General features: G+C 47.3%; 1 protein-coding gene across 1 annotated transcript; it reads right to left on the bottom strand.

The window, feature by feature from the left end:
• Nucleotides 1-2,013: 2,013 nt before the first annotated feature.
• On the bottom strand, nt 2,014-22,096 carry NOL9 (nucleolar protein 9). The gene is made up of 12 exons (XM_032394730.1): nt 21,740-22,096; nt 20,614-20,833; nt 20,108-20,235; nt 17,725-17,860; nt 17,506-17,602; nt 16,842-16,939; nt 11,547-11,708; nt 11,045-11,342; nt 9,958-10,069; nt 7,193-7,370; nt 5,794-5,927; nt 2,014-5,144 (listed from the first exon to the last, which is right to left on the bottom strand). Exons 1-12 carry the CDS (start codon nt 22,094-22,096, stop codon nt 4,995-4,997), a joined length of 2,070 nt encoding a protein of 689 aa, XP_032250621.1. The 3' UTR covers nt 2,014-4,994.
• Between the last annotated feature and the right edge of the window lie 237 nt (nt 22,097-22,333).

Genomic DNA, 22,333 nt, shown 5'->3' with positions numbered 1-22,333 from the left:
CGGGTAGCTGCCCGTCACCGCTGGCCCTCCCAGCCCAGCCCCCTCCTGTGGCAGCGGGTCAGCTCCACCACTACAGCAATTCGTAAGCATGGGATCATGCTCTCCCTTCTTTTCAGGAGTTGGATGGCAGAGACGAAAAGCCTCCCACTTCTGCCTTTTCAGAAGACAGGACGTCATCTGCACACATAAATCGGAGCGGACGGCTAAAACTCGCTGGGCTGGGCAACCCTTGCCTTCCATGTTCTCAGTTCATTACCTTACCAATTAACAAGGACAAACACGCCCGGCCTGGAGAGCTTCTTCCAGGGCTCAGACTAATTCTGCAAGCGTGGGGCTTGGTGGCCCTTCTGAGACCTGCAAAGCCTCCCTATTCTCACTCTGGGTTGTCAACCCTCCTTTTTGGACAAAGCAGCAGCAAACACTCAGAAAACGGCTCCTGGACAGAGGCTGAGCCAGCCGGGAGGTGGGGGCCCACATCGTGTCGAGACTGAATTCATGCTTTGCCCTTGGGCGTGCTGGCGCCTGGCCTGGCCCTCAAGCCACATGCTAGAGCCACAGGTCTCTAGAGGCCCCTCTGCCCAGCTACGGACCCAACACCAGGCGGCTTCTCCCAGACTCAGCTCCAGGCTGAATTTCTCCAGCTGAATCGTCTGCACAGAAAACCAGGGCGCTCTCAGCCCTGCCAAGTTGCTTCGCCTCCGATGCAGGCCCCCTGGGCGCCGTCTATTTTAACGTATGGACTTTGTGGCCATGGTTCGCACTGTTTCCTTGCTGGTGGTTTCCTCCCCGTGAATTTTCCGTTCCCAAGTACCCATTTGCTTCTTGGAACAGACTTCGAATGGTCCTGGCTGCCTTGGCGGGGCCTTCCTCCTTTCCTGGAGGGCAACTCCACGAAGACCCTTGTCTCTGCAATCCCAATGGCCAGCAGCAGCTCCCTGAGGCTGGCCTCCTTGCCAGTTTGGTGGCTTCTCCCTGCCCGAAAGACATTCACAGCCCAGAGACCTTCCAAGCCACAGTCCGCTGAGCACCAGGGTGGAGGCATCAGGGCCCATCGCCATGGCAACCCTTGGCTTCCCAGGCCGGCCCAACCCATTGTCTGCCTGGCAGCTGGGCTCAGTTGTTTGCTGACTCCCAAGACTTTGCTTACTCAGCTCCCAGCATTCCCAGATGGACCTGCTGCCCCTCGCCTCCAAGTGGGTTTTTCAGACTGCCCTCCAGCCACCCTCTGCCCCACTCTTCCCCTGGCCAAGCCTTGGAAATCTTTCCACTTAGCAAAGCGTTTCTGAAGAGGCCCCTTACAGGACAGGCGGCCCCTGTATTTATTTTAGCCGCCGCTCAGGCTCGCCTGGTCGGCCAAGGCTCGCTCCCTCCGCCGGGCCAGCGCGGGGAGAGCGAGGACGGGGCTGCTGAGCACGCACTTGCTGAGGCAGCGACAGGCAAGGCCCCAGGCTGGTTCTCCTCTTTTAATTCGAACTTCTCCGACAGCAAAACTCTTCTTTCTAACACACTCTCAAAGATGGTACAGAAAAGACAACGCATTTTCTCTTAACTTACATCCTTGGGCCCAAAATTAAACTCCCACCGCACTCAACACTGAAATGGAGGGGCGCCTGGGTGGCTCAGTCAGTTGAGCGTCCGACGCTTGGTTTTGGCTCAGGTCATGATCTTGGAGTTGTGGGATGAGTCCTGTGTCGGGCGCCATGCTCAGCGGGGAGCCTGCTTGAGGATTCTCTCTCTCCCCCTCTGCCTCTCCCCCCATTCACGCTCACAGTCCCCCCGCCCAAAGTAATAAATAAATCTTTAAAAAAAGTACTGAAATGGAAAAGAGCACAGGCATTTGCTGAGGTTTCCTGTCTTCCCCACTCTGGCACCCAGATTCCACCTTCCAATGCTTTATTTTCCCCAAAGTTTTTGCCATAATTTCTCCTATGTGTTTAAATAACTTCCTGGAATAAAATGGTCTATCTATATATGTAACAAAATTACACAATTAAATTCATGTTCTCAAAAATATTTAATGATATAGAAGTTCATGAGTTAAGTGAAAAGAGCAGGATTAAAAAACCACACATGCGGCAGGACACCGATTTTATAGCACGCACACACACACACACACACACACACACACACACCACTCAGAGCAACACCAGACAAGACTGTGTCATGTCAAGAACAGTGATTACCTACGTGGTGGCGACCGAAAGTCACTTTCTACACGTGCGAACTGTTCGTACAACTTTAAAAGCAGTTATGCGGGGGTTTCTGAAGAACTGCCAGGAACGGGGACTAACGGCAGACCTGGAACCGACCCCCCAGAGCTCTGACAACAGCACACTGGGCTGCAACATGCCTGAAGGGAACCGTGCCCAGAGGCAGGATGGGAAAGACGGCTGTGGATTTAAACATTTAGTTTCTTCTTCGTCCCAATGTGACTGTGAGGAATACAATCTTGGTCCCTGCCTTCTCGGGGTACTGCCCGCCACGTGCAGACAAGCCTCGTGTACCCCCCACCAGGCACCCCGAGGAACGGCCACCAGCCCATCTTGAAGACGCCAACAGGATGAGGTCGAGTGTCTCCCGCAAAGTCACACGGCTGACCAGGGCCCCTCAGGATTCCAACTCAGAGCTCTAATATCAAAGCCTACTGCCTTAATCACTATATTGCCACATCCAAACCTGAGGGATAAAACTACCAATTAGACAATTAAAACAAAAAAACACCACCATCTGGCACAAGGAAAGGAACCTGGGCCTGCATCTCGAGGCACTCACCCCCCACGGGGCAGAAATCCCAGGTGTGGCATGGAGGCAGCCACCTGTCCCAGGGGTCCCGGGCCAGGCCTCTCCCAGACCGACTTCTCAGACAGTGACGGCACCTGAAGGGCCCGCTCAACCATCCTTCTCCCCCTTCTCGTTTCCAGGCCATGCTTTCGAGGGTCTGCCACTTCCTGCCCCCAGGCCCAACAGAGGACAGCTGGGAACTGACCTTTGTTTACGAACTAAAACCCCAGAATCCAAGAATCTTGTCATTTATTTTCACATCTATCTTTCCTTAAAGGAATCTCTTCTAAAGAACTGGCTTTAAAGAACCACAAAATCAGCAACTAGGGTTTCAAGTTCTAAGTCATGTTATTTCTTTTTCTTAAAATAAGCACGGGCTACTTTGGAAATCACACGCACACACACACACACACACGAGATTGAGTTTTTGTTAAGAATAACTCAAGTGTAGAACTTACCACCATATTCTGAACCAAAGGATGACAGAAATGACAAAAAGCCCCAGCTGCTGATGTCGACAATCACAGGGACAGACATCCAGGGGGGATGGCACGGCTGCGCGTCTGACCAGGGCCCCTGAGCTGGCCACAGAGCCAAGTCTCCAGGATGCCTGAGCCCTCAGGAAATCCCAGGCAGCCCTCCAGACCAACGGCTGGCAGCTCCCTCTAGTGGCAATGCCTGCCTCCTCCACACGCATGGCCCTCAAGAGAGCAGGACATAGGCCCAAGGCAAGCCTGCATGGAACGGAATGCTGGGGCACTGCTTTCATTCCTCCTGAGACCTGCCGCCCGGGACCTAGACTGAGTATCGCTGATGATGGCAGATTGTCAAAATTCTTGGCAAGACCAAGACAGAAAACATGCACAAGGTAAATTTAGATATAAATAAGACGCAACGAAGTTAGACCTTAAACAGTCTCTAGGGAATCAAAACCAACCCTGGGGGGTGGCAGAGTTCCAGGGAGGACGTGTAAGCGTGGGTCTGAGATGCTGAGGGGCCACCAGAAGAATCAGGACAAAAACCGACAGTTTAAATGAAGAGACGTTAAAACCCACATCCGAATAACCAGCCTTCCACATAATCTGTAGGAAGCTGAATCCATGAGTTTGAAATGCTACCTCAGTAAGACTCTCACAGATTTAAACGCACAAATGACGTGACCCCACCTGATATCCTTGGTTACCAAAATCACTTCTGACCCTGGAGGATCAAGAATTGTGACAACCAGGGAGAAGACAAACAATGGGTTTCCATCATTTCCCCCAAAGCCATCCGGAAGAACAGCATCATCACCGGCCTCCTGTCCCCCCTTGGAGAAAGCGCTAAATGGCAGACTCATCTGCAGGTGCAAGTTCTGGTCCAGCCATAAAAGGCAAGATGGGGCTTTCCAGGCGTTGCTCTGCTGGTCCTTCTTCCAAACAGCCTGGTGTCCAGCGCTGCCCACAGCGTGTCCTTGGTCTCAGGTGAGAAGTCAATTAGGACAGAGCTCATTCTAAAGAGACCACAGGAAAGGTTTCCTGGATTTGAGAGCAATTCTTTCAGCATAAAGTCATCAGATGAAAAAAACCCAAAAAACGAATGGCTCTTGAGTCCAAACGTTTTATCTATGAAACCTTGATTACACTGAATAGACCGAACGTGATCTTTGAACACTGGACCATGGGAATGAAAGTGTGTATGGACGGCATCAGATAAGCAAGGGATGAGCATGACCCCCGGCAGTGACCGTCCACAGGCAGACCCTGCTGCTGGGACCTCCTGCCTGTCTGTCATCGATGGGCGAGGACCAGGGGAGCCCCCACATCCTGTTATGCTTGCGAGCCCGCTGGCCGGCCCTCCTTCCTCTTTGGTAGATTTTTGTGGCCCCAGTTTCCCTATTTTTATTCAGATTCCAACAACCAGGTCTTTGAAGAGCTTTGTGAGGAATCAACAGTGTTCTCTCTGTTTTAATGGTGTACAAACTTCTCCCTGAAGCTTTAACCCTTTAGAAAATAAAACAGTAAGTATGAAGAAGCATACAGGACACTAGGGCAAAACTCTAGGTCATGGAGCTTTCAAAAGAGTTAAACTGACTCTAGATCCACGAGTTACACAAGAAACACTGTTTGCAACCTAAGTGCACCATTCCCTGCCATCGCCATCAGTCTGACTTCAGGCTGGAGACGGAGTCCAGTTTTCCGGTAAAAGCTCCTTCCCTTACTATGACGTCAGTATCAGTTTATCTTTCGATAGAGTTTGGGTTTTGGGTGTACTTTCTCTTCACGTGTCTCCTCGGTTTCTCTTGCTCCAATTTTCTCTGATGCTCCAGGAAGTTTAAAGTTATAATCTGTGGTGATGTAAGGTATTGTCCCTTCGAGCCCATGCTGAAACAGAAACATGAAGAAAACGTATGGAAACACCCCAAATACTGCCAATTAGAGTTTGCAGCATTTCATTTCTTCCCCAGAAAATACTGTGAAAAGGGAGAGTCTGAGTGAGGTCCTTGCACTCCTAAGACCTCTGGTCCCCCTTCCTGCAGAGGGTCCACTTGACCCAACGGCCCAGGTACAAAGGTGACTGCCGCCTTTCTGTCCAATTCAACTGCACAAACACATCGACCAGCACAAGAGTGTGAGGGGGAGGCGTGGCTGCGCCTCTCTCTCAAACAAGTTAAGCAGCTAAGAGGGGAGAACATCCACTGCCTCCCCACGCCACCACACAGATGTCCTCAGCCAACATGACCTTCCCGTGACCTTCTCACAGGTGCACCCACAGACCGGCGTCAGGAAGGAGTCATCCTGGGGAGACCACCTCTGTTCTCCCCTCCCATAACCTACTTCTGGGATAATGGCTCTACCACGGGGCTCCTGGCCACGAATGATGGCAATTCATGGCCATGGGCCTCTGAGACCACCCAAACACTCCATTTGCCTTGTTCAGCCTCTCCAACAAAGTGTGGAGTTCCCGCACAATAACCTGTCCCCATGACGCTCTCTGGCTACCCCCAGGGCTGCCCCTGGGAGTGGCACTCACTTGGCTCTTGAAGACACACTGTGGAATGGAAATGGCTCCGACCAGCAGACAATTCACATTTCTTAGCTCCTCCGGGGGCACAGGAGTGAGGATGTGGTAAAGCCTCTTCTCCATATCGATCCCTCTACAAATTCCTTGAAGACACAAAACACACACAAATAATCCTTTCTGGAAGATATTATACCTCCCTACCACTGAGAATTGTAGAATGGCTTTTAAAATAAGAATTTCAATTTCAACTGTGTTTTGCTTTGAAAATATAAAGTTTCAAGAGATGGGAGAACTTGACTACTCTTGGTCAAGACTCGTCAAATCTCCCATCTCTTGGAACCCTTCCCCTTGTTCAGCCGTGAGCAACCAAAGTGGCCAAAGTCCTAGACTGTCTCAAGTCAGGCACACCCAGGCCAGGAAGAAAAGCCACCGTGCGGAACACGTGAACGACTCAATCCTTCCCCGTCCTCAACTCCTTCTTCACGGTCTGTACCAGGTGACACAGTTTCTGAAGTAGTATTGTCGAACTCAGAAACGTGTATTTGATTACCTAAGAGTTTTGCTAATTTTTGGTTACATAGGTCCAGCACCCTTCCAGAAACAAACCCTGACATTTATTGACCTCAATGAGCCAGGGGGACAATCACGTGAGGTAGGCTTGGCGAAGGAGGAAGGGCCCAAACACGGCCAGGCCAATGGTCCTGGGCCTGAGTGATGGGGGCACCAGAACGTGACATACATCTGTCCTCAGATCATCCGAAGGTGCCAAGCCCAGCACAGAAACGGTGGCCCTGACTGGCAGAGTAAGAAGAGATGAGACAGAGAAATCAGACAGGTTTCGGAAACAAGCTACCACCCCTGCTAGGGGGTCGGATGTGTTGAATGAAGGCAAGGGGGTGCCAAGGTAGACCCAAAGGTCTGGCGTGAACACCAGAGTGAATCTTCCAAGGACTCCTCACAGGCCTGGGAACAGGAGATGGTGCAGGGTGGAGGGGATTTGGGGAGAAAATTAGGACCTCAGTCTCGGACCTAAGTCTCAGATGCCGGTGAGATACCCAAGTGGAGAAGCGAGCTGGGCTTGGAGTTCAGACACACAGTCGTGCTACAGAGATCCTGTGGGAAGTCAGCCTAAAGATGGATGGAGGGCCCTAGCAGATGGACAGATGGCCTAGGGAAAACATGTCAAGTGACAAGAAGGCCATGACCAGGCCCTCAGGAATCTTGGCAGGAGAAGCAGAGAAAATGCTGCTTCTTTCCTGCCCACCAGCCCCCAGGCACACTGTCTAGAAGCCAGAGACACTCTGACCACTCCAGCCGAGAGAGAGATCCAAGGTCAAGACCAGCCACATACAGTTGGAGAAGGGGATTGATTTCAGTAGGTATATAGACATGTTTTACTTTCACTCACCAAACCCCAAACAATCACAGATTGGAGTCTGGGCGAGTAGGATGGGACCATTTGCGTATCCTCTGACATCATCCAGGATCTTGCAAAGACCAACCCAGCTGGCATTCACAGCGTATAATATATGGGTAGGAGCGACATCAGCATGAATAATCCGGAGTGCAACCGCATTGAAAGGGACCTGGAAAATAAATGTGCACCTCCCTCTATTAATTCTACTGGAAACGCTACTTTTAATTTTTACAAGTTGACTAGGCAGGTATCTGAAGTTATATTGGCCAAACTGCCCACCAAAAAGTATCTAAACAGAAATGCTAACAAACACTGGTCAGTGTTTCACTACTTTAATACAGAGTACCTAAGAAATTCATACAAAGTTCTTCGCCAGCCAACACTTGCTAGAAATCCAAACTGATGCCTGGAACTTTCTTATCTAAAGAGACACATTAAGACACAAATCTGAAGATATCCTAAATGCGTTAAAGTCAGGGGGGACTGAGAAAACCCCACTCGCTGAGAGGTCTCCTAATGTCAGAAAGCAAACCTCCATTCAGTGGAAAAAAGCCTCCATCTATTCTCTATGTAACATACTGAATTAAGAAAAATGGATTGAACTCCAGGAGCACAAGATAAATACAGTGGAGCCTTGAACAACACAGGGGCTAGAGGCACTAACCCCCCACCCCATGCAGTCACAGATCAACAAATAACTTCTGGCCACACCCCCCCAAAATAACTTAACTACTAAGAGCCTCCTGTTGATCAGAAGCCTTCCCAATAACATAACAGTCAATTAACACATACTTTGTGTGTTGAGTGTATTATATACTATATTCTCATGATAAAGTGTGCTGGAGAAAAAAAATGTTATTTAAAAAATTACAGGGAAGAATACATTTACAACACTGGACTGACTGTATTTATCAAGAAAAACCCTGCATATAAGTGGACCCATGCAATTGAAACTGATGTTGTTTAAAGGTCAGTTGTAACTACCTTTAACGTGTAACTCTCTGGGTAATTCCCGATTTGTAAAGTACAAAAGTATTTCGTTATACTGTTTAGATCCCAAAACCAAATTTGAAATAGCAAAAGGCAGATGCAATTACTGATAGATAAGCTTCAAGTTCCACTGTAGAGCATCTCTGAGTAAATGACCCCATTGACCAAAAGTTCATTCAACTAACTGCCTGAGATTCTCCAGGAGATATCTCACCATCAGGCCTGGGAGACACGTCCTCGTTGGCCAGCCCCACTGCTCCTGCCTCAGGAGTGCCTCCGGAGTGTGACCGCAGGCCAGGGTCTCCACCTGCCTGTGCCCGTCGCCAAAGCTGTAAACAGGGAATGAAAGAGCCTCTCTCTCACTGGGCTGCCACGAATCCATTGAGCTGTTCCATCTCAAGTGCTTAGCAGAACGCCCAGCACACAGAGAGTGCTTAGTATGGACAGCAGAGGGTGAATACTCTGGGCTCCAGTCCCAGCCCAAACTTTTACTAGCCACCTCGGGCAAGCTGACTCAGTGTCCCTGACCTCAGTTCTAGTATCTGTAAAATGGGGTAATAACAAAGCCATTGTGAGTAAAGAAGTTAACAGGCTTAGAACTGAGCACAGCAGAGGGTAAGCATTTAGGAAATGCCACCTATTGCTATTTTAATCTTTTGTCATCTGGAATTCTAATATCATGGTGGTTTCTTCCCAAAATAATTCTAAGGAGCTAGGATTCCAAGATGCAAATACTCTGGTGCTAGAATCCATCTTTTTTTTTTTAAAGATTTTATTTAGGGGCACCTGGGTGGCTCAGTCGTTAAGCATCTGCCTTCGGCTCGGGTCATGATCCCGGGGTCCTGGGATCGAGCCCCGCATCGGGCTCTCTGCTCAGCGGGGAGCCTGCTTCTCCCTCTCCCGCTCCCCCTGCTTGTGTTCCCTCTGTGTCTATCTCTGTCAAATAAATAAGTAAAATCTTAAAAAAAAAAAAAAAAAGATTTTATTTATTTGAGAGAGAAAGAGTGAGAGAGCACAAGCAGGGGGAGCGGAAGAGAGGGAGTGGAAGAAGCAAGTTCCCTGCTGAGCAGGGAGCCTGATGCGGGGTGCAATCCCAGGACCGTGGGACCATGACTTGAGCCGAAGGCAGACGCTTAACCAACTGAGCCACCCAGGGGCCTCTAGAATCCACTTTTGACAATAGTATGAAATGCTTTCAAGAGTGGTTTCCGGGGGGCGCAATCAGTTAAGTGTCTGACTCTTGATCTCAACTCAGGTCATGATCTCAGGGTCGTGAATTCAAGCCCGGCATTGGGTTTCCACGCTGGTCACGGAGCCTACATTTTAAAAAAATAACAACAACAATAACAAAAGAGTGGTCCCCAGATGCCAGGAACCACTGCGAACACTCACTGAGCCCATACAACCATCCTCTGAGGTCTGGCACAGCCTCCTTTCTCCAGGTAAGACATGGACTCACACACAGCTAAAGAGTGGGAGCACTGGAGCTGGACTGCCCGGTGCCACCTCTGGGGTCAGGCAGAACATCATAATAACCAGCACGGAGCACAGTCGTGCCCAATGCAGGACAGCAGCTAGGAGCACGGACTCCCGAGCTAGATTACTCGACCTCCCGTCTGTAAACTGAGGCAGCTACAGAACCTACGCCCCAGGGCCGTTCTAAGGATAGGACGAGCGAAGCATCATAGAGTGGCTGGAGAACACACACAGGAAGCCCCACGAGGGCTCGTTACAACCACAGAGAATCCCTCCTCCAAGGCGGTTACCTGATAGGGCGTGAGACCGTGCAGAGGACAAAGGGGTCTTGGCACTGGGGGCTGCAGCTGGCCGAGGTAACCCAGCACCGCCAGATCTCGAAGGACTTTGTTATGCGACTCTCTGCAAAGTAAATCAGAATGAAGTAAATAGAGATTTAACCTCAGAAACAGAGTCCATTGGTCATTACACAGGTTACGTGTAGAGAGATCACACATTCCCACCTTAACATCTGCAGACCCTTTCTATAAACCCACTGGAGAAACATGACATGTAAAGACTCTCCTTCAATAAAAGCTCTTGGCAACCAGAGCTGAAGGCCACCTCTGGATACGGGTCTTCCTCAATTTACAATGGAGTTCCATCTTCATTCACCCACAAAAAGGGGAAAATATCAGATGTCGAAAATGCCTTTAAGACACCTCGCCTACCAGGGGCGCCTGGATGGCTCAGTCGTTGAGTGTCTGCCTTCAGCTCAGGTCATGATCCCAGGGTCCTGGGATCCCTGCTCAGCAGGAAGGCTGCTTCTCCTTTCCCACTCCCCCTGTTTGTGTTCCCTCTCTCGCTGTGTCTGTCAAATTAAAAAAAAAAAAAAGAAAGAAAAAAAGACACCTTGCCTACGGCACGTCACAGCTTAGCCTCGCCTACTTTAAACGTGCTCAGGACACTCACATTAGCCTCCAGCCCGGCAGAATCACCTAACACAGAGCCTACGTTGTATGGGCGCAGAATGGCGTCTGTACCCACGGCTCACCCTCCGGGCTGACCTGAAGCCCAGCATTAGGACAGAGGGTCATACCGCATCGTGCTTGCCCAGGAAAAGACCAAAATTCAAAGTACAGTTTCTACCGAACGTGTATTGCTTTAATACCAACGTAAAGTGGGAAAATTGAAAGTCACACCATCTTAAGTCAGAGGTTGTCTGTGTTTCCATTGGGACAATAACAGCTCAGAAAAGAACAGATTCTCCTTCATGAACATACGGCTGTGAGACAGATTCAAAAACTCGTGGAAGACTTAGTCCTCTTAAGGAATTGAGGGAAAAGTCCTTGTTGAACTGAACAGAACTTCATTCTCCAGCCATGACAGTTTAATTACCTGTTTCTCGGAGTTTTCCTAAACGCAAAGTCCGACTGGACGCATATCAGCTTATGTCCAGTGAACACAACTGGACTGTCCTTTTCTTCGTCAGCAAATTCCAAACTCTCTGTAAACTCTGCCAGTTGGAAACCTCTGTCTCTGACTCTGGACTTGCTCTTGGTGTACAGGCCGTCCATATCATCCACATAGTCAGGGGTCAGGTTCGGCATGTATTTACTCCGGCCAGAACTGAACTGCACGACGTGGCTGGGAGACAGCAACCGGATGAGATCGATGAGAAGCAAAAGCCCTTTGTCTGTGAGGAGGAGGACACGGGCAGTTGGTGCGCTACTAAAACAGTGACACACTCCTACAAGAACATGGCACAGCTGTTCTGAGACAAAGAAAGGATCCCGAAGAAGAAATCTCCTAAAAACTGGGCTCCAGCTTTACTGCCTGAAGCCAAAAGCTTATTCACATGGCCCCACCTTTCCGGCCAGATGTGCCTTCCCAGGCTTACCTGACACCCAGCCCATTGTGTTGACGATGAGAGGGGACTCTTTCTTGTAGGAGCTGAACACATACTTTATTATCTCAATATAATTTTCATAGTTGTTTTTACAAGAAGGTTTCCCATAATATACCATTTTCTGTGGTGTCCTCTGGTGGGTGAAAGGTGGTCCTAGGAAGATAAAGGTAAGAGTTTGAATCTGTGACTATTTAAAAGGAGGTGAGGGTTTTTCTCCAGCCATCACCAGTGACAAAGATCCTTAGGAAATCAAAGACCATCCTACCAGACCATTCTACCACTAGGAATAGTTGTATCCCATTTTCAGAAATCTAAGCTTTCCAGGCATCTGGGTGGCTCAGTCGGTTGAGTGTCTGCCTTCTGCTCAGGTCATGATCCCAGCGTCCTGGGATCGAGCCCCCCATCGGGCTTCCCTGCTCAGTGGGGAGTCTGCTTCTCCCTCTGCCTCGCTTCCCTGCTCATGCTCTCTCTCTCTTAAATAAATAAAATCTTAAAAAAAAAAAAAAAAAAGAAATCTAAGCTTTCAACTTCATACAAAGACATGCTCATTTTTACATATAGTTAATCCCAATTCTGTCCTAATATGACCATTCACTCAACAAACATTTACTGAGCACATGTAACACTCTGAGCATTGTTCTAGATACTTAGGATACACCTGTGAACAAAGCAACACCCATCCTTATAGGGTTGACGTTCTAATGAAAGGACAAATAAGAACAAGGGCAATCACTTGCTGGAATCTAGCACTTACTATGTCCCATCTACTTCACATGTAGTCTCTGATGTTCATAAAAACCCTATGAGGTAGGTAGTGTTACTATCTCCATTTTTAACTTGACCAAGGTCACACAGCGAGTAAGTATCAGTTGGGCTTGAACTCAGGTGAGCCAACTCCAGGGCAGACGCTCCTAACTGCAGCACCGGTCTGTCAAGGCTGAGCCAACTCCCCTCTCTGGTTGGGGCTGGGAACTCACTCAGCAGGCTGGTGACCAGGATCACATGCCAATAGTTGGCAGGGCGAGGGCCTTGGTTAATGTGGTTGGTGCAAGGCCACCTGGGACAGGGCTGGTGAGGCTCCCCTCAAGGGTGGGGTACAGGGATTTGGGGCAGCCCACAGCTGAAGAAGTGGCCTGCACAGCAGAGGGACTGAACAAATACAAAGGCTCTGAGTAAATATGTAAATACATGGAGAATAATCATAGAGACAGTTCTTATCATCAGAAATGAAACTTATAAATATGGGGGTGCCTGGGTGGCTCAGTCAGTTAAGTGTCTGCCTTCGGCTCAGGTCATGATCCCAGGGTCCTGGGGTTGAGCCCCGCATCGGGATCCGTGCTCAGCGGGGAGCCTGCTTCTCCCTCTCCCTCTGCCTGCCACTCTGCCTATTTGTGCTCTCTCTCTCTCTGTCAAATAAATAAATAAAATCTTAAAAAAAAAAAAAGAAACTTATAAATATGGAAGGGGAAAGGCTAACTAGAATAAACCCGGGCTGTCAGACTGGAATCGGAATGATCGCAGTAAACTCGTGGCTCTTAATACACAGGGAACATACATAGAAAGAGATAGAGATGCAGTGCACATACACATACGTATGCATATGCCCATACATACACATGTATGTGCATGTATGGGTCTAAGCATGCATATACTTCCTAGCTCTGTCCACTGAGGGGAGCCTACAGTCACACCCCAGAAGAAATAACACACTTCATTACAGGCAGAGTGGAAAACGCTGGCAAACACTTATCTTAACCAAATGATCAGAGTTAACCTCTCTGGTAACAGGGCAAACTGACAGCTTGTTGATATGATGCACTGAGAACACAGCACCACATCTCAATCAAACCACAGGGACATTCGATAAATGTACTCTTCCAAACTGCCAAGGTCATAAAAGATAAGAAAAGCTGGAGGGAATGCTCCAGACTGGAGAAGACTAAAGATTTGCAAATACACACTGGGCCCGGGCAGGTGGCTGGAGGACAGAAGAGGGAACAGTACCAGGGCCGAATTGCTACCCTGACTTGGTGGCCGCATTATGACTACGTATCATAATGCGTCTTTGTCTGGGGAAACACCTGTTGAAATATCAAGGTGTGAAAAAGGAAAAGAAAAGTAAATGGACTAGGGAAAATGTAAAAGAAAAGAAGGAACAATGAAACCAGCTAGAAAGCAAAATCTAAACAAACAGTTTTGATAAAACTATAAAAACAGTATGAATGCCCTACCTATTTTTGTCAAAAAGTCGATTAAATCGACAACGAATCCAGCAACCTGATCTATCATCTGCTTAAAAGTCAACTAAACAGAATTATCACACAAGTATCCCGACAGACGCAGAAAAAGCACCTGACAAAGTCCAACACTTTCATGATACAAACGTTCCACACACTAGAAATAGAAGGCAGCTTCTTTAGCCTGACGATGGGGAACGACAAAAACCCGCAAGTGACAGCATACTTCTGGTGAAGAACATTCCCTCTAAGGTGAGGAACAAGAAAGGAATGTTTTCTTCTATTCAGCACTGTACTGAAGGTTCCAGCCTGAGAGCGCTAGGAGACAAGAAAAAGAAATCAAAGGCATCCAGACTGGAAAGGAAGAGTGAAACTATTTCTATTCACAGATGATGATCTTCTATCTAGAAAATCCAAAAATATCCACAAGAAACCTACTAGAGCTAATATGGGAATTCAGCAAAGTTGCAGGTTACACAGTCAATACACAAAAATCATGTGTTTCTATACACTAATAGTGAACAATTTGTAAAAGAAATTAGGAAAGCAATTCCATTATGGTAGTAAGTGAAAGAATCCAACCCTTAGGAACTAATCTAACCAAGTGAAAGACTTACACACTGCAAACCACAAAATATTGCTAGAAGAGGGGCGCCTGGGTGGCTCAGTAGGTTAAGTGTCTGCCTTCAGCTCGGTCATGATCCCAGGGTCCTTGGACTGGGTCCTGCATTGGGCTCCCTGCTCAATGGAGGGAGGCCTCTGCCTCCCTGTCTGTCTCTCATGAATAAATAAATAAAATCTTTAAAAAAGTTGCTGAAAGAAATTTAAAAAGACTTAAGAAACTGGAAAGACATCCTGTGTTCATGTATAGGAAGATTTATCATTATTGAGATGTCAATGTCACCCAAGGTGAGCTACACATTCAATCAATGCAATCCCTACCAAAATTCAACAGCCTTTTTCGTAGAAATGGAAAAGCTGATCCTCAGATTCATACAGCATTGCAAGGGTACCAAATGGCCAAAACCATCTTGAAAAAGAATGAAGTTGGGAGCACTCACATTCCTCCATTAGCACAGAACTGGCATAAAGACAGACATACAGGCCAATGAAATAAAAGACAGGGCCCAGAAACAGGCCCTCATATGTATGATCAAATGCTTTTCCACAAGGGTGCCAAGACCATTCCACGGGGGAAAGGACAGTCTTCAACAAATGATAATTGGAAAACTAGACATCCACATGCAAAAAAATGATGTTGGATGCTTTCCCTATATCATATACAAAAATTAATTCAGAATGGACCAAAGACTTAAATGTAAGAGCTAAAACTTACAAAACTCCAAGAACATTAGAAAAAAATCTTTACGACATTGGACTTAGCAACTTTGTGGATATGACATCAAGGGAATGTCAACAAAAGAAAAAATAAACTGAAAAAAAAAGAAAAGGAAACTGGATTTCATAAAAATTAAGAACTTTTGTGTATCAAAGGACACCATCAAGAAAACGGAAAGAAAACTTAAAAGATGGGAAAAAATGTTTGCAAATTATTTATCTGATAAGAGATTAACACTCAGAACATATACAAAGAACTCCTAAAACTCAGTAACAATGCAATTCAAAAAATGGGCGAAGGACTTCACAGACATTTCTCCAAAGATCTATAAAAGGCCAACAAGCACAGGAACAGAGGCTCAACATCATCAGCCATCAGGGAAATGGCAAATCAAAGCCACAGTGAGTTATCAGTGCACACGTGACAGGACGGCTGTGATCAAGATGACAAGATGTGGAGAAGCGAGAGCCCCTGCGGATGGGGATGCAAAATGCAGCCACTGTAAAAAACAGGCTGGCGGTTTCTCAAAAGGTTAAACACAGCGTTACCACACGCCCCGGAAATTCCCCTCCAAGTGTCCATCTGAAAAAACTAAAAGCAGAGACCTGCACAGGTATTTGTACGCTGATGTTCACAGCGGCACTATTCCCAGTAGCCAGAAGTGGCAAGAATCCCACTGTCCATCAGCAGCTGAACGCGTCAACAAAACGTGATCCATGTATACAATGGAATGATTCTCACCCACAAAAAGGAAATAAATTTTGATTATCTGCTAAAATATGGACTATCTTAAAACACTTATGTTTGGAGGGTGCCAGGAATGGAGGAAATTAGGTGATGGGGATGAAGGAGGGCATTGTCGTGATGAGCACTGGGTGATGCATGGAAGTGCTGAATCACAGTACTGTACATGTGAAACGAATATAACACTGTGTTAACTGGATTGAAATAAAAACAAAAAAATAAGCAAAAATTAGAAAAACCGTTATGCTTAATAAAAAAAAACCCAAAACAGACACAAGAAGGACAAATAGTGTTTCCACTTACATGAGGTATGTGGAGTAGGCAAATTCATAGGGACAGAGACTAGGACAGAGGTTAGCAGGGGCTGGAAGGAGAGCAGGAGGGGCAAGTGTTCTCTAATGGGAACACCGTTTCAGGTCGGAATGATGAAAAAGTTTCGGATATAGGCAGTGGTGAAGGGTATAGAACACCGTGAGTGCACTTAATGTCGCTGAATTGTACACGTATCGACAGTTAAAACAGTAAATATCATGTTGTGCATATTTTACCATTAAAAAAAAAAGGCAACATGGGACTTTGGTTTGGAGTCTGAACCAGAAAAAGTACATTAGTAGGATAACCAGTGAATTTTGAATAAAATCCATGGATTGGCTAATAGTATCATGTCAATGTAATTTCTTGGTGTACATCATTATACGTTGTTATTTTTTTTAAGATTTTATTTATTTATTTATTTATTTGACAGAGATAGCGAGAGAGAGAGAGCGCACAAGCAGGGGGAGCAGCAGAAGGAGAGGGAGAAGCAGGCTCTCCGCTGAGCAGGGAGCCTGATGTGGGACTCGATCCCAGAGCTGCATGCTCCACCAACTGAGCCAGCCAGACGCCCCTTACATTTTTTTAGTTTTTTGTAAGATCATTATATTTGTTTTATAAAACCAAGACATCAAAGAAATGTGTAATACATACCTAGAACTGGCTCTGTAATATTAAGTAAAGAAATGCAACCTGGAGGCGTAAATTCTGTCTGTCCCAGATCACATTCCAAATAGTCAACGCAGGAAATACTGAAAATTTGAAAGGAATAAGGAAAATCTCAACTACCTTTACTCTGTCAAAAGAATAAATCAGATCTTACAGACTTTATGCAATACACAGGCACAATCCACCCTATGCAGCCTTTTAGGTAGAATGCTCCAAAGATGGCAATCAACATAAAAAAAAAGTAAAAAGAAAATGTGATGCAGGAATGGTCATAGTACCCATTCGTAATATAGATACAACTTTGTCTTTCCAACTTTGTCTTTCCTAAAATCTGATCTTTAAAACACAACAAAATTGCTCCCTACTCTGAACCTCTGGGTATGGACAAACACAGATTCTGACACCAGGTGACTCCTCTTGCACACTCACTGATAAGCACGGTCAGTTCACCCCGAGAGGCCGATGTGCCTCACTCCAAAACACAGCCTAACAGAGAGTGCCGTCACTCCGCTGAGCTGCGTTGCATAGACTTGTAGATAATCTCTACTGAGAAGTCAAGAAGCATTCCCATCTAGTTTCTTCAATCAAAAATCCTATTTCATGACCCTAATCTAATAACGTATCTAAACAAAAATAAAAACACTCTTACCTATTTAACAACTGGTTAATGAGGTACCTATTAAATGTTGACTTTCCGACGTCCTGAGAGCCACAAACAAGAATGACAGGGCAGCCGTCTACTTCTTCTGGAGGCAAAACAAACATTGAAACCTCAAATTAGCCACCTTCGTTAGGGCTCTACCTGTAAATCGTGATCCTCTGAGGCCCTGGGGGATGAATGCTCCCTTCACCCCCAGGTATCACTCACCACAGGACACGGTGACCAACTCCTCCATGGCCGACAAGGCACTCTCTGTCAAACGAAGGCCGTTTTTCTTCTTCTCTCTTCTAATGCCAACAGACCTCAGAGCTAAATGTTCAGAGTTAATCTGGAAGGTTGGACTCTGAAATGAACAATTTAAGTTTTAAGAAAACATGAACACAAGTGCACGTTTCTTCCTCCAGTTTTAAATCAGTAAGCCTCAAACAGTCGTGAGCTATGAAAGGTAGATCTAAGCCCACCCTCTCACCCCCACAGCCATCCCTTCAGTGAGTCTCATCAGCTGTTCCTTCAGTCGTCCGTACCTGTCCTCCTGGCTCACATGCACTTCCAAGCTGCCATCACCTCTGCAGGAGACCCCGAAGGAAAGGAAAACATGTGCGAGTTTAAAAAGCGACTGCCACAAGAACAATTCAAAAGAGACCACAGCTGTTGAACAGGTTGGTGCTTTAGAACAAAATCAAGGCCGTCTCCAAAGACATAAAGTAAAAAGACAACGAGCACATGCAGACCGGGCTGAAAGAATGTGGAAGTCAGGCCCACTAAGCCCGCGGGCGCTCTGCAGAAGTACCAGGAAGCCACCAACCAACCCAAGGAATGGAAGAGCAGGCCCTTGCTGCAGCTGGTGGGGCTCGAGGGAACAAGGCTTCCGTGGTGAAGAAGATCAATGAAGAGACCCATCCATGATCACCTCCTCATTCAATTCATCAACCCCAGGATAAAAACATCATAAAAGGAACAACAATCAGTCTGGTGTGTGACTTCCTATCAGCAACTCTAGATTCTAGAGAACAGTGGAGCAAGGCCTTCAAGGTTTTGAGGAAAAAAACTCTATACTGTGCTCAACTATCAATCATGGAGGCCAACATAAGAATATCTTATAAAATGAGATCATATAAAGTTCACTGTCTTGTATGAAAAAAATAACTCTAGAACGTATAAAAACACAGTGGGGGAGGGAAGTTACCCAAGAAGGAGCATAAGGAATATAAAGAGTGGTGGTGAAGTCCCAGAAAAAAAAATAAAGCTAAAAATGAATGAAAACAGTATTAACGTGTTTGGAACCTTCACTTGCAGGAGGCAAAGGCTTGGTGACACAGCTTTCCCATTTCCTTCTCCACAGCCCTCACCCAGCTACTGGCTCCGCACCAGACCTGTGCTCTTTGTCCAGCTCCTCTGAAGACTTCCTGATCACACACGCCTGGTTTTTCTCCAACATCACTGACCCCTACTTCCCAGTCTCTACTGCTCCCTCATCCAGACCTCTTCTTGGTAGCGCTGAAGGGCCATGACTTTGAACCCCCTTGTTTTTCTGTATCAACTCCCTTGGTGTTATTATCCCACCTCTCAGCCTTTGGGCCATTCTGCTGAAATTCCAACAGAATTCCAACATTCCAACGGAATGTCTAACAGGCAGGTCAAGGTGAACATTTAAATCTGCTCCTCCAGGGCGCCTGGGTGGCTCAGTCGTTAAGCGTCTGCCTTCGGCTCAGGTCATGATCCCAGGGTCCTGGGATCGAGCCCCGCTTCGGGCTCCCTGCTCGGCGGGAAGCCTGCTTCTCCCTCTCCCACTCCCCCTGCTTGTGTACCCTCTTACGCTATGTCTCTGTCAAATAAATAAAATCTTTAAAAAAATAATAAATAAATAAATCTGCTCCTCCCACAGTGCCCCATCTCAGTAACACCCTGCACCCAAAAGCGTGTATTCCTTGGTTCTTCCCCACACCTCACATCCATAAGCCTGATAATCCTGCAGATCAGGCTCAATTTATGGCTCGTGGGGGACAATTATAGCAACAGAACTTGACTTTAAGAAATTAATAACACAGTCAGCAAAAATTTGGAGGCAAGAAAGAGAGAGATGGGAGAAATTATAAGTACACTGAAGTATATTCATAGAGGAAATCTGTACTATCTCAAGTTAATAAATCAAGATAAAAAGATAACCATTTAAAACATTCCAACAGGCGGGGCACCTGGTTGGCTCAGTCAGTAGAGCATGCAACTCTTGATCTTCGGGTCGTGAGTTCAAGCCCCATGCTGAGGGGGAGATTGTACTTAAAATTAAAAAAAAAAAAAAAAATCTTTGGAAAAAACATAAATAAATAAAGTACAATTTCCAAAAGGCATTTAATCACCTACAATACGAAAGGATGGCTTTCACTGGGGAATAAAACTAACGAGGAAGGGGAGACAGTATTTTTCATGATACACCTTTCTACGCTATTTTACTGTGCACCCATATGACATTGTGTACAACCTACAACACAACAGACAGACTGATTTTCCAAGGGAGCATCCTACAGCCAGCTGACGTGTGACTGTTCTGGTGAAAATAATTAGCAAAACTCCGAATGAAAACTAGTCCTACCTCTTGTACGAAAACGTAAGATAAACCTGGATGGCTGACTAAGAAGTTCACAGTGGAGGTTTTCAGTTGTTCTAGCATCACAATGGAACATAGAGGAGAAAAATTCTTCATCAACCAACATCTGTCATCTGTAAAAAGAAAAATAAACTACCTTAGAAATAGTAACTCCACTAAATTCTACACCATTTAGGACTACCTTCTTTTCAGCTGAACTGTCAACTTTTTGAGAGCAGGAATTATGTTCGAGAGCCTTCTTTAGGAAACCACACTGCATATCAGGAACACACCTGGCTGGAGAAGTCAATCCAGGTTTGCTTTTGCTACACAATAGTTAGCTGAGTGGTCTTAGGCCATTTTTCTCATCTGTAAAATGGTGAAAACAAGTTCCACTCAAGTTTCACTTTAAATAAACACAGAAAAGTGTGTAATGTCTAGGCAATAGGAAGGACCTAGAAATTACAGCATTATAGTACACCCTCAGTAAATTATCCAGTTACTTTTCTTACCCCGATTAAGATGAGATCTGAGCAAAGCTCGGGCTTCCCTTTTCATCTCCTTCTTGCTTTTCTCAGGCATGGAATAATGAACTGCATTGATAGTCAATCGAGAGTGGGTGTAGGTAGAAAAGACATCTTGGGGAGGCTGGCCTTGGCTGATGGCAAAACCAAACACCTGCACTTGGCCATAGAGGCAAGTCACACGACAGATCCCACTAAAAGTAAAACCCTAGCAAGGAAGAACAAAGAAAGGAAAACATAACATTACAAATTCTGTTACTAGAGACTGAAATTTTCTAAACTTTTTTTTTTTTAACTAAACTCTATGCCAGAGATGGGACTGGAAGTGACAAATTGAGATCAAGAGCAGCATGCTCCACCCACTGAGCCAGCCAGACACCCCCCCTTTTTTTTTCTTTTTTAGTTTTCGAAACTCTTAATTGCTATTCACATATCGAAGGGGAGGGAATTTCCAAGCAACAATACATTGTACTAGGTGACCATCAGGTACTTAATACCTCTAAACTAATTTCATATCCCAGGACAGCTACAGAGATGGCTGGTGTATCCAGACACAGGAAGAACAAGGGGGTCCCATGAACTGGGCTCTGCTGTTCTCACGGATCCCTATCTCTACCAAGGCCCCCCGCCAGCCAAGTGTCTCCCATTCCTGGGTTTTCACTTTCCTCTCGCACTGGAGGAAATCCAGTGCAAGCAAGGGAAGAGCAAAGGACCTGCCTGGATTTGAATATTAGCTCTGCCTCTACTGTGTACCTTTTAGTAAGTTACCTAAGCTATAGCTCAGTTTCTTCGTCCGTAAATTTTCGGAAATAACGGTAATGACTCCATAGAGAGCTAAGAGTATTAAAAGTGTTCGTAAACCTCAAACACTGAGAACACAGAGCCTGGCACTTTCTAAGCACCCAGTGAATGTGACCTGGTAGTATTATTTACTACTACTGAAGTCCCTCTCAGCTCTGAAGACCTAGAATCCCACAACAGGGTCCTAGTTACCCCTGCTCAGCACCACCGCCAGGAGGAATGCGCTCGACCTGCGGCCGGAGAACTGCAGATGGGGCAAGGTCTTCTCCCAGCCCGCAAGTCCCGGCGCTGCGGCTCCTCCGGCGGGACCCACCTGCTCGAGCGGCAGCAGCACCAACGCGCGGCCCGGGCCGGCCGGCCGCACCGGCGGGATGGGGAGGCTCGCGGGGCCACTCGGGGCGGGGGCTGCGGCCGGAGCCGGGCTCGGGGCCGCGGTCTTGGGCCTCCGGGTCGCCGCGCGCGGCACCAGGCAGCCGCTCTCCCGCCAGTCCGCGCCGGCTGCCTGGGCTTGCAGCAGCCGCCGCCGCAGGCGCCTCCGGCCGCACCAGCGCAGGGTCCCGAGCCGGCGGCGGGGCCGGCGGCTGAGAACGAGCTGTGTCCGAGTTTTGCGGGCACGCAGCCACGTGGAGCGAAAAGGACCGCGCTTGAGCAGCAACTGCGAGTCCGCCATGCTGGCCACCGGCGCCAGCCGCGCGAGAATCTCGCGAGATCCACTCGCTCCGCCCCGCGGCCCGTCGAGAGGCTGAAAGAAGTGGCCTGGGTGCCGCGAGCGCCCTCTGCCAGCGGCCCGAGCAGCGCACCCGGGCCTCCGCCGGCCCCTCCGAGGCTCCCGCCGGCCTGGGGGCTTCAGGGGCGGCAGCCTTGGCCACACCCCGCCGGGCCGTCCCTCCGAGGGCTTCATTTACAT

Source organism: Phoca vitulina, unplaced genomic scaffold (genome assembly GCF_004348235.1).
Source record: "Phoca vitulina isolate PV1807 unplaced genomic scaffold, GSC_HSeal_1.0 scaffold2, whole genome shotgun sequence".
Taxonomy (NCBI): domain Eukaryota; kingdom Metazoa; phylum Chordata; class Mammalia; order Carnivora; family Phocidae; genus Phoca; species Phoca vitulina.
Note: the sequence above shows the minus strand (reverse complement) of the source record. Positions and strands in the feature narration are given on the sequence as shown.

Bases quoted from the DNA above. Each gene is read 5' to 3' on its own strand.
- NOL9 (XM_032394730.1), bottom strand. From the start codon at position 22,096: ATGGCGGACTCGCAGTTGCTGCTCAAGCGCGGTCCTTTTCGCTCCACG. The intron at 17,603-17,724 runs GTGAGTGATACC...TTTTGCCTCCAG, and splicing joins GTTGGTCACCGTGTCCTGTG to AAGAAGTAGACGGCTGCCCT. The intron at 11,343-11,546 runs GTAAGCCTGGGA...TCCTCCTCACAG, and splicing joins CACAATGGGCTGGGTGTCAG to ACAAAGGGCTTTTGCTTCTC.